The 12,147-nt window shown below is 40.0% G+C and overlaps 1 protein-coding gene across 2 annotated transcripts in view; it reads left to right on the top strand.

Moving 5' to 3' along the window:
* fgf11a (fibroblast growth factor 11a) overlaps positions 1 to 12,147 on the top strand; it is an 81,379-nt gene that overhangs the window by 42,459 nt on the left and 26,773 nt on the right. For both annotated transcript variants that reach the window (XM_008435590.3, XM_081600068.1), the window contains one exon: positions 10,551 to 10,654. In XM_008435590.3, the coding sequence (XP_008433812.1) occupies positions 10,551 to 10,654 (104 nt within the window). The remainder of the gene's footprint in view (positions 1 to 10,550; positions 10,655 to 12,147) is intronic.

Raw genomic sequence — 12,147 nt, forward strand, 5'->3', positions numbered from 1 at the left:
ACTGACTAAATCCACCGGATCCCACACCACAGGAATCCCTTCAGCGCTCCCTCACAGATCAATAATATATTATACAATATCCCTGGTGTGGCAACACAGCAGGTTTTTTCTGTCAAAACAACAGTTTAGGTGGAAAACATCTAGTCGGCACAATTTCACATTTACAGTCTAGAGCGAGAGGTGGGTGGGGAAAAAGAGAAATTACAGCTTGAAGCTCGTACATTTCATCGTTTTTTTTATTGAGATGTCAGAATGTGGCAGCAGCTGAAGTGTTTCCAAACTCAGAACCCAAACATTTGTCCTGAAGCTGGGCCGGGCTCCTGTAGCGTCTTTGTTTGGGTTTTGACGAGTAGAACAAGCACAGCAGTCAGCTGTCAACCTGGTGAGAGGAGAAAACGTCTCGCCAGGTTTAGAGGAAGAGCAGCAGAGATAAGAATGTGATCAGCAGGGCCGGCTCGAGCCTTTTTGGGGCCCTAAGCAGATCTTCATTTGGACCCCCCCAATATCAACATGTCAGATGCTTCATCGTTCTTAAACTACTCTAGCAAAACTACTGTAATTAGCATCATTTGTAATTAGCTTACTGATGCTAGTATAGCTGTTATAGATTTTAACCTGACAGAAGCAGCAAACTAAACCAAATATTTTAATTTTAAGTGTGCTACATTATTTTAACTATGTGAAAGTAACATCGGCTGATAAACACTAAATTTACAGTACAAATTAACAAGTTTAATGTCTTATATTTCCCCAACAGCAGGAAGAGATCAACCTATTAAATATGTACCAACTATGAAAATAATATTAAAATAGTTTTTCTATGGATAGTAGCATTTAGCATCACACTAGCTCGTTGCTGTTGGGGCCCCCTGGTGGTGGGGGAGCCCAAGCAGGCCCTTAAATGTCATGTGCCTTGGGCCGGCCCTGGTGATCCAGGGTTTCCAGGTTTGACTGACAGTTTCCAGCTCAAAACTAAATGAAACCCAAAAACTAAAAAAAAAAAAACTAACCCAAAACTCAACCTCTAATGAAATGTATGAAATATGTATAGATGATATTGCGTCCCATATACGTCATCAACTGCACTCAGATCTGTGAAAATTAAAAACATTTTTGGTCGTTTTTTTATTATAAACTGATTGGAACCAAATCCCATTGAGACTGTTAAGGTCTTGACTCTTTAAACACAATGAAAGTTGAGTTATTGCACCAGTTTTTACTGTTCAATCACGATGCTGCTCTGTATTATCATAACTAACTCAACCAGTGATTAATCACTGATGATGTCACTTTGGATAGAATCTAGAAATTTCAAAATAAATTTACAAATAAGATAAGTGCAGTAATATCATGTGTATTAGTTATTTTGAATATCTAAAACAGAAACAGGAGGACATGAAAGAAAAGTAACCCATGTAGTATGTATAAACTTAAAGCTCTACATCATTACTGACCTTTTAACTCAGAAAATCAAGAATACCTTCCCATCTTTTTTTAAAAGCATAACATTTCACATTGAGACAATTTCTCGGGTCTTTTTACAACAATAATTTCAGAAATTAAGTTTTTCCACAGCAACCAACATCAATGGGATAACACAGGATTTTATTAAAAGTTTTGTTGTGTTTTCTGCCACACAATCACAACTATTTCTAAAGAATTTAGTTTTTCTAAAAACCTGCCAAATGTTGTGAAAAGCAGCCCAAATTTTAACAACTTGTTGTTGTTTTTCCATCCAGCCAAACGTTTTCAGAATCAGCCCAATCGGGCGGAAACCTGCCCAACCTGGCAACGCCGACCGCGTCCAGAAAGCTCCGATTATTCCCGCTCTTATGTAACCGCACACCTACGCTCAGCGGCTGAACTTTAAACAGTCTCATGTCCAATCTGAAATATTCATCACGTAATACCGCAGGGCACATCCGAAGGCGAGCGGGGCTCATTTCCCAGACAGGTGTAAAGATTGTTGTTGTGTAACGCCGCTTCGCTCCTCATGTGGCGGCGCGTCGAACATCAGTCAGCGGAGGTCACCCCCGCATTCGCTGGCTCGTTTTATAACGGCTGTAACTCCATCACACTCCGTTTCTTTTTCTTTTCTTTTTTTTTTACATTCTCAAGTCACAGCTCGGAAATTGTTCCCTTCCTGCCAGAGTTGGATTATTTAGTCGCTCACATCATTGGAAACCGGTATCAATCAGCAGCACAATCATCTACCTGACTGCACAGGGCATTAAAGGAGGAGGGGGAAATTGCTGCGTGAGCATGTTCTGCAGCGCTGAGTGGGACATGCATGAAAGAGACGGTGGAGACCTTCACTGTGAAACGTTACTTCACAGCCGACAGGCTCCTGTTACAGCTGCAGCTCCTCCTCACTGTCACGTCTCAGATGTGGGGAGATTCCTGACTATCAGCTGCTGCTAGGCGCTTTGGTTTCCAGCAGCTCGTTTTACGGTTCTGATTTCATTAATGCGCTAACATGGAGCCATTGTTACCTTTCTAAATGTTGAATCAGGAATCCTTTTTATTCCAATTTTTTACCCGTTTTTCCCTTTCTGGCCATCTTAATGATGCCCCGATTATCATGACGGCTCTTAAGATAATTTTAGGAGATATTCCTGCTGGGTGTGGTGTGTTAAAGGGGGCCTATTATGCAAAATCCACATATTTCATGTTTTTGTGCTTCCTTTGTGTCTCTACTGCTTCTAAAAACAGCCCTAAAATAACATTCAGTCGGTTTACTGTTTTTTGGTGTCTGGAAAATGAGTAGTTTCCAAAACCTTTAGGATGTAATCTACCGGTTTTAAAGGAGCAATGTTATGTAAAATGGGCTTTTTTGAGCTTTTAAATTCAAAAATACTTTATTGATCCCAGATGGAAATGAAATGTTGTTTTAATACATATTAAATTACCCTTAAAATATTTAAATTAATATGAGCTGCGTCATGTCATGTTATTCTCTCATCATACTTACAGTACGTACATCATACGTACTGTAGCCTTCATTCTTTCATGCATGTTTGAGAAATCTTTTAATCTCCATGGCAACCATTCAGCTGTCCAAAATGCCTGGGTGGACCTAGCCCCGCCTTCAAGGCGCAGCTCCTCCTCAAAGCTTCAGCCTCACAGAGCAGCTGCTACTCACCCACTCAGCTCCTTCAGACTAGCCACCAGCAATTAGCAACTCCTGGCGGCACTGAGTTCATTATATTAACTATTTCTCAGTGAAACGCTGGTAAAAATGTTGCTAAAGGCTTAATACAGGAGCATTATTGTGATGACGTGCTGAAACCAGAGTGACGGAAAGAGCTTCTTAAAGAGACAGAAGCCCAATTTCAAGGCGTTAAATTGGGTCAAATTTTGTTAAAGTCAAATTTATTTTCAGCCATGTTTGATATACAGCATTATTTATAACAGCTGACTTTTACTGCATTGTATCTTCAGATTCTGTGGTGAAAATGTGAGTTATGCGGTAAAAGACTGCCAGCTCATTGGTCAGCATTTGGTTGCCATGGAGACGAAACCTGGGCTGGAGAAGAATCATTGTTAACCAAGAAGCTTCTCTGAAACATGGCTTTATCAGTAACATGTGACTTTACTGATATTCTACTGATATGTCCCAGAAATTATCGCAATAAACGATAATTGTTTTGATGCCACTTTCAATGATCGTGGTGTAATAATGGAAGTTTGACCCCTCAAAGACTAATAAACTTTAATTTTGCCCTGAAGAAATTTAAAAATATCCTGAAACGGTAAACATAATTATTGAAAAGAAAATTGTTGAGCTCATTTTAATTGATCAAGCGATTCGTTGCTTATTGCGTCAGACCTGTGAAACACAGTCCTCTGTGTTTTTGATTCATCTGAAATGATAACAAGCTGCTACTTCTGGTTGGGGACTTGGTGTCCTGAGAGAGTGACCCACTTCAGCCAGAATTAAGGGTAAGGTAATTAAAGTAAAAAAAAAATAAAAAAAAATCTGTCAACTGCTTTCTAAGTAAAAGGAAGAACTCTCCTCTCCTCGCCTCATTTTTCTTTTTGCTCTGTTACATAACAGCCTAAAGGAGCCAGGAGAGGAGGAGGAGGGTGGCAGCTCCTCTGACCTCCCTACAGAGGGGGGAGACGCAGTGATTGAGGAGCCATCAGCTCCATGCCAGCTGCTGCATCTCCTCCTTCTTTTCCTCTCTGTCATCCTCACATTTTTTTCTTTTTACATTTCTCCTTCTCTCCCCCTGCCAGCCCAACTTGTCTCGCTGACTCGTTTTTCTACAGCAGGTCGCCTTCCTCTCTTTCTCTCTCTCTTCCCTGCTGTTTGATCCTCTTGTTCTTTTGTTTCCGTCCCCCGTCTCACTTTGTGCTTTAACACGGAGCCACTTTCAGCTTTGTGACAACTATCACCTAGTTAGGGAAGCCCTAGGGGGACTTCCATAAAAAAAAGAAGAAGTGATAAAACTAAAGCAGCTCCCGTCTCTCTCTTCTTTGTTTCATTAGATCCCCTCTGGGCTTTGGCTGCTTCCATTTTTCCGCCTCACCTCCTGGTTCTCTTTGGTCCAGATAACGGAGAGGTTGGATCTGGACAAGAAGAGAATGAGACAGTCCCCTTTGTGGACTAACTTTTCTTTCTACGTCCAACTTTAATGAGGAGCTTTCAAGTGTAGTTTTCTACCTTTTTTTAAAATCACATGCTGATTTATTACCAGGATTAGCTGAAGGAATAAACACAAACAAACAACTGACTTTAGTGAACCATCAGTATTGATAGTGGTTGGCCATCGCAGCCACCCATGAAATCCATCAAAACTTGACATTAGGGCTGGACGATATGTCTGAAAAACGTATCACGATACAAGCATTTCATATCAGTCGATATCTATAATTATCGATTCGTTTTTCGTTTTGATTATCTGAAATGCTGCCAAACTGCTGGAGTGATTGTTCCTGTTTTATCCAAAGTTTTCACTTCACACCGTTGTATTTTGTTTTTGAGCAGTTATGATGCGAAACCTTAAACTGCTGCTGCGCCAGTCACTCAACAGGTTGTTGCTAGGTAACTAAAGAATGAGTGGGTTGCTAGGTAACCAAAGAGCGAGCGAGTCAGTTGATTCCACCAGCATTTCTTCGCTAACTGTGAGATGTTGAGCGGCTAAAGTCTTTCCTCTAAGTTCACTGAAATTATTTTTAATGGATTTTGATCATACATCGATCGCAATAAATATTATTACCTTATTTTCCAGCCCTAATGTAAACCAGAGTTCAGGTGTGGCCTAAACACATAAAAATGTCTATTAGTTTTTTCTGATTTCTGGCTGGCTGTGGAAGAAAAGCAAAGATATGAAGATATGATGTGGGATATGAAGCAGAAAAAGAAAGAGAACAATCACAACATGAGGCGAGGATAGCAGTCAAATACGAGGGAGTAATAAAGAGACGGGCAGGAGAGGCTGCAGGGCAAAAGTGGGACAAAGATGAATGGATGGGAATAAAACGGGCTGGTTTCACACAACAGGGAACGGCAAGGGGCAGGAAAAATGGAACGGCATACATAAAATAATACAACACGGCGAGTTAGGAAGTAGGCTGCTAATTCATGGAGGGAAGGATGGACAGAGCGCCATGGAAACTAGACGTGACCTTTAAACTCTGGTGTTTTAGACAGAAATGAGCAAACAAAGCAGTTTCCAGTCCAGACGTCTCTTTATTTCTCCTTCCTTATTAGTTCAGGCATCATTTTTAATGACCCCAACGCTCAGGGCTCTCCGCCAAACACTCAACTTCATTTTCTCACGCCCTTACTGGAATCAGGATGCTAATTAAATATCATAAATATTAATTAATGTTAGAAAAATAATAGACATACTGGTGGAATAGCGTCCTCTGGTAAGGCAGTTAGTTTTATTTATTGATTTCATGCCTGCATGGGGGCTTCCTGTCTGATTCACCAATAATAATAATAAAAGATGGAGAATCTGGTGATGGAGGCACAGAGATGTTTCGGTCCTGACCCGGCTGGACTTCTGGATCAGTTTTTAGGGTCTACTTCAAGTAAGTAAGGTAAACAGTTTGGAATTTGATATGAGTGTTTTCTAGGTGGGCTGCACAGTGGTGCAGTTGGTAAAGCTGTTGCCTTGCAGCAAGAAGGTTCTGGGTTCGATTCCCGGTCTTTCTGCATGGAGTTTGCATGTTCTCCCTGTGCATGCATGGGTTTTCTCCGGGTACTCCGGTTTCCTCCCACATTCCAAAAACATGACTGTCAGGTTAATTGGCCTCTCCAAATTGTCCCTAGGTGTGAGTGTGTGCATGGTTGTTTGTCCTGTGTGTCTCTGTGTTGCCCTGCGACAGACTGGCGACCTGTCCAGGGCGACCCCACCGCTCGCCCGGTACGCTAGCTGGAGATGGGCACCAGCACCCCTCCCGACCCCACTGAGGGACAAGGATGTAAGAAAATGGATGGATGGATGGATGAATGGATGGATGGATGGATGTTTTCAAGGTCTGGTCATCATGAAAAATAAGCTAGCAAAGAATCATGGAGAGCTGAAGCTCGATTATCTGTCTGCTGCTTTACATCAGAATAGAATCCTTCCATCCACCCGTCCGTCCACCCGTCCATCCATCCTAACTAAAATGAAAGTTGTATAAATCATGTAAGATACTGACTGCTCAGATAAACTCCACAGTTGCTGCTGCTTTAGAGGAAATTTAAGCCATCTCTTAAAGATAGCGAGTTAAAGGTCATTTTTCTGATGTGCTGACTCACCAGCCGCCTGGCCACTTCTAAAATCAACCATGCATCTCAACGAGCCCAATCAATGTGTTTTCAGCTCATTCCCACAGCCTGAAAAATTGTGTCCAGACAAACATTGAATGAGAGCATTTTGATATCTGTGCTGCTTTTTAGTCACAATGCTTTCAATCTGAACAGTTTCACACACGAGGAAACGTCATAAAGCTCAGTTTGTGATGTTTCCTCACATTACAGTGGGTTAAATCTGCAGCTCAGCCTTCAGACGTCCTGTCTGTCCTGCTGTGCTCAACCTTCTCTCGTCCAATTTCTCCTTGTTTTATTACACAGTTGATCTCAGGATTCAAATTGACTTGTGGGATTGATTTGGCAACACCTTCCCTTTCATTTCCATGCCCCGCTCCTCCATTTTCCCTCCCTCCAAAGACTTTTGATTAAACTAGAAGTCTGCTTTGAGCTATCAAGGAAAGCAGGTAATTCAAATGTAAGGACAGATAAAGAGAGGAGAAGAAAAGGCTTAAAAAGAGACGCAGTTATGAGAACCATGTGATAAGTACATTTCTTTTTATTGGGGTAAGAAAATATCTCTTATAAAATGTAATGAAAATTGAGTTATGATGGCCGTTTATTATATGGATGATAAAATTTTAATGAATCGTGACGTAGGCAGGTTTTTTTTTTGCAAATTTGGTGTAATTTAAATACAGTCTTTCATTCTGAACTCATGGCATTTATGTCTTATAAATACACTAATTTTTTGTATTAAAATCCAACAAATTGTCATTTTGACTTGGCAACAAAATCCCATAAAACATATTTCTTTGGTTTGGAAAAGTTGCCATCTAATCTGCTTGAATCAGGAAAATGGTTGTCAATGACTTCTGGTTTGTAATCTTACAGTTTTCATTTTATTAAACGACTCAAGATATCTGCAGATGGCAACAGTACGTCTTCCAAAATTAGACTTTGTCTCTTTACAATTTGATTATAAAGTTTGTTATTTCGAAAGAGTTGCACAATCCAAGTGTCAGTTAGCTGAGTAACTGTTTAATTTTTGTTTGCAAAACTGAGCTAGTTAGCTTAAGATGCTAACAGTAAAACATGTTTTAAACAATTAACAGTTTTCTTTGCAAGTTTAGACCATAACTCTAGTTTTGAAAGAGTTACGAAACACAACCATCTAATCTATTGAGAAGTAATGCTTTCTTTGGTGTTTATTTCATAAACCAGTTTAACAGATAAAATGCTCTCCTTTCTTTGAAAATGTGATTAAACAGATACTCAATAATCTAATCTACTTAAGAATTGTGACTCTTGATACGTAATGATTTTTAAAATTTTACTTGAAATAGTAAAACTCCAGATGCTAGCAACAAACCTGTTTTAAAGACAATTTTTTTCTTTCTTTAAATATCTTATTATGTAGCTGTTTAGTTTGCAAAATGTTTCTTCATAAATTGGTAAAAAAAAAAAAAAAAAATCATCTTAATAAGTAATGTTGTAATTTACATTTTACAACCGTAAGCTTGTTAGCTCTAGATGCTAATTAGTAGCCTGTTGTAGACGGGATCTTTTTTCCTCTTCCTTTGTATTCTTTTTGATGCATTTCTTTAGTTGGAAACATGCTGAACCCAGTTTGGATCCACGCTGAGCGATTGTTCCTTCATTTTATTTCATAAAAGAGGACGGCACAACAGTATCTTGTTACATGGGGATTTTTATGTGTTTGCGCACTTTGTGAGGTCACCGAGTAGGAAGAGTAAGAGTGGGAGAGGACTGGAACAAAGTAAAAGGTGTGTGTGTGTGTGTGTGTGTGTGTGTGTGTGTGTGTGTGTGTGTGTGTGTGTGTGTGTGTGTGTGTGTGTGTGTGTGTGTGTGTGCGTGTGTGTGTGTGTGTGTGTGTGTGTGTGTGCGTGCGTGTGAATTCCTGATCTATTTGTCATCCCAGCTGCACTCTTTGGTGACACCTTGTTCATTTGCGAAACCCGTTGTTTGAGATGCAGGGATCGATCGAGCAAATAGAAGAGCAGAGCCATGGAGATAAAGAGAAGGAAGGTAGAGGGAGAAAAAGTGCAGGTCTGAGATTTACGGTCAGGTTTTATTACCATTGTTTCAACCTTAAAACTGGGCACTCATCACTATCTGGGCTGACAGGACTGTAGACTACAGGAAAACTTCACAAACACCCTTCCAAACATCACCAAATTTACCAACGTTAGCCTTAAAATCGACCTGAAAGTTTCCGTTAACACAGATGTTCCTGCAGTTTAAATTGAAAACTTTTCTTAAATTCAGAGCTGACAACTTTACTGGACAGTCTCATAACTCAACCTTCATTTGTATCCTTCCCAGAAGTTTTAGATTTACGGCTGATGAGGTTTTAACAACATAACTAAGTTTTTATGTACAGATGGATATTACAGACTCTTCCATTAGAGAGTAACTAAACTAATCGATAAAGTGCTTTCTGTTGATTAAGACCATGAAATGTGGAAGAGAGCTTCTGAAGAAATAGACTTTCAAATTTCCCTTGAGAGTCCGTTTTAAAGATCTCATCTAGTGAATAGATAAGTAACTCCTTTCGTTTGCGTCTTATTTTCTTTCCTGAGAGGTAAATAAAAAGAAGAGATGGATAAACCACAGCAGGTGGTAAAAGCATTTTTTAAAGAAACCTGACAGTTGTTGACGAGTTAAGTGGCTGCTTAGGGCCCCCCACACCACCAGGGGGCCTCCAAGAGCACACACACACACACACACACAAAAAAAATATATATATAAATAACGTTGGTTTGTCTAGATGTTTGGATATTATCAGATTCTCATTAGTATTTCAATTAAAAATAACAATATTAAATAAAGTATAACATCACTAACAGTTGAACGGACCAGTTTGAATAGTTTCCAGTAGATTATTTGGAGTGTTTTGTGTTTTATTTATGTGGATTATGTCTATAAAATGTTTGCATCAGATCCATCCTGATCCAGAAACTAGTCTGTCTCAGTTCCTGGAGTTAGACGTTTCCTTCACAGCCAGAAAATGTGGAAGAGAAAAGTGCAGAAGCACAGCATTAAACTTTTTATCTGATTTTTATTGTGATGTGTTTTATGGTGGAGTCTGGTCGTCGTGACATCATGACAGAGCAGCTGGAGGCTGTAAATGTCAACATCACTCAGCCGGCCGTGTCACTTCCTGTTAGCAGCGCCTTCAGAGGACTTAAACTCTGCAGATGCGAAAATAACAAAGATCTTCAACCACAGATGTGTCATCATGGCAATACAGATAGATGCTAATGTTTAGAAATACCAAAATCCAGAGCAAAATCCAAATGTCAAACACAAGTAAAGTGGCAACTGTTGTCTTCTTTATTGTGACATTTTGTTTTATTTTTCATTATGTTATTCAGCTCTTTTCTTTACTGTTGCGATCCATTCTATTCAGTTATTTCTATTCTATGTCTGCTGGTAACTTCCTGAATGTTTTTCTTTCTTCTGATTGAATTTTGGGGTTTATCTGTGGAGCTGTAATAAATCCAGGCTTCCTGAAGAGGGGATCCAGTAAACTGCATCACCGACTCAGTTTAACTGTGTCAGTAAAGATACAATCAGTTTACAGCAGACTCACACGATGTCACTTTGTAATTTATTGAGTTTGTAAAGCTTCAGCTGAAGTATCTCTCTCTGCCATCCGGTTCGAGCAGATTCAGCCCGTCAGCACCAAGAGTTCGTTTTTTACTCCTTTTGCCTCGTTTTGTTCTTGTCTTCAACTTATTATTTTTCTGACGCTGTTTGTTGTTTTCGTGTCCTGCAGTGCAGTTCAACTTGATTCCTGTGGGACTCAGGATAGTGGCCATCCAGAGCACCAAGACGGGGCTCTACGTCGCCATGAACAGCGAGGGCTACCTCTACACATCGGTACGGTCAGAAACCCGACGTGTGATGTCATTAAACCCTCCCTGGCTGGAGAACCTGGTGATTCTACTCCTGCTGTTTGAGATGAGCCCAGTATGAGGAACCAGGCTCCTTCTAACAGATGTAATGCTCACATATTTCACAGGTTCCTTGTGCTTATGGGGGCTTTTAAAGTCAGACTGTGTGGCAGAATCGCTCAGCTGAGTATCAGGCTGAACACTGATGGCCTCATATTCACTTATTACCCATATTTCACGCTGAGATCTGTTAGACTTTAAATTACATCATTACATCAGCAGCAAACTGCAGTACAACATATACTTTTATTTAAGGAACCAACTGCTCTGCACATTCAGGAACACATTTTGAGCAGTGGCGTCCCCAGTGGGGGGCCAGGAGGAGCCACGGGCCCCTTTAGAAAAATACCGGCCAACCCACAGAATCATTTTCAAACCATAGAGCGGCGTACAGTCATCTTCTTCATTCCAAACATAAATGTAAAACCAAATAAATAAACTAAATTGTAATTTTTAATCAGCGCCACTGATTATGAGATAAGACTTACTTTTCCTACAGTCTGATTTTTTTTTAGGAGAAATATTGACTAAAAAGATTGTTCTGCATCTTTGTTGCACTTCCAACCTACGGTCAGTTAGCATTAAAGTTAGCATTTCTTAACTACCTCCAAATAAAAAGTAGCATATTATTATGTGAATGACTGGAAGCGCAACGTAGCGCCACATTCTCAAAGACTAACAGTGTTTGTGTCACGTTGTTTACCGTCGCCTGATAACTGGAGGTATTGTTTCCACAGGGAGAAGAAGATATAAAAATATTATAATTCTGGTTACCAGGCTAAAGAGCAAATGCACAATAAACAGAGACTAAAGTAACATGGGACACAGCTGTCCCAGGTTTGATTCCCAAACCCTTCTTCCTGCCCAACTACTAAAAGCCACTAGTGCCAATAAAACATTTTTTTAACAATTATAATTCATATAATTTCTCTCAGTTGCAATTTTTTTCTCTGTTCTACAATAATTATGTAAACTTTTCTTATAAAATAAAGATTTCGGTTAAAGTACTTTCCAGCAGCCGGATCCACTCAACCCAGACGTGTCCAAGCATTTTGACATGTGAGCCAAAATAGTGTCAAAAGTCACTCACGCACTCCTTTTTCAGAATTTTGACGGTTTTTATTCGAATTTTTACATATTTTTGAGAATTCAGATTTTTTTCCACTAGAATTCGGACTTTTTTCCCCCAAGATTTTTGACTTGGCCTCAGAAGATCAGAACTCGGTGAAAAAGTCAGATTTCTGTTTGTTCCAGATGTGCTAATCCTGTCCAGTAATCCCGTGGTTCCACGCCGCGGTGTCTACGTTACTGTGGTTGGAACATTCAGAGATTTTGCTTGACATTTGTGTACCAAACAGGTTCCTGTTTTTCGCTCACAGCGGACTGCGGCGCTGCTTTCTCTGAAACGGCTCAAACAAA

The sequence above is a fragment of the Poecilia reticulata genome, chromosome 18, assembly GCF_904066995.2.
Source record: "Poecilia reticulata chromosome 18, P_reticulata-male-v2, whole genome shotgun sequence".
Lineage (NCBI taxonomy): Eukaryota > Metazoa > Chordata > Actinopteri > Cyprinodontiformes > Poeciliidae > Poecilia > Poecilia reticulata.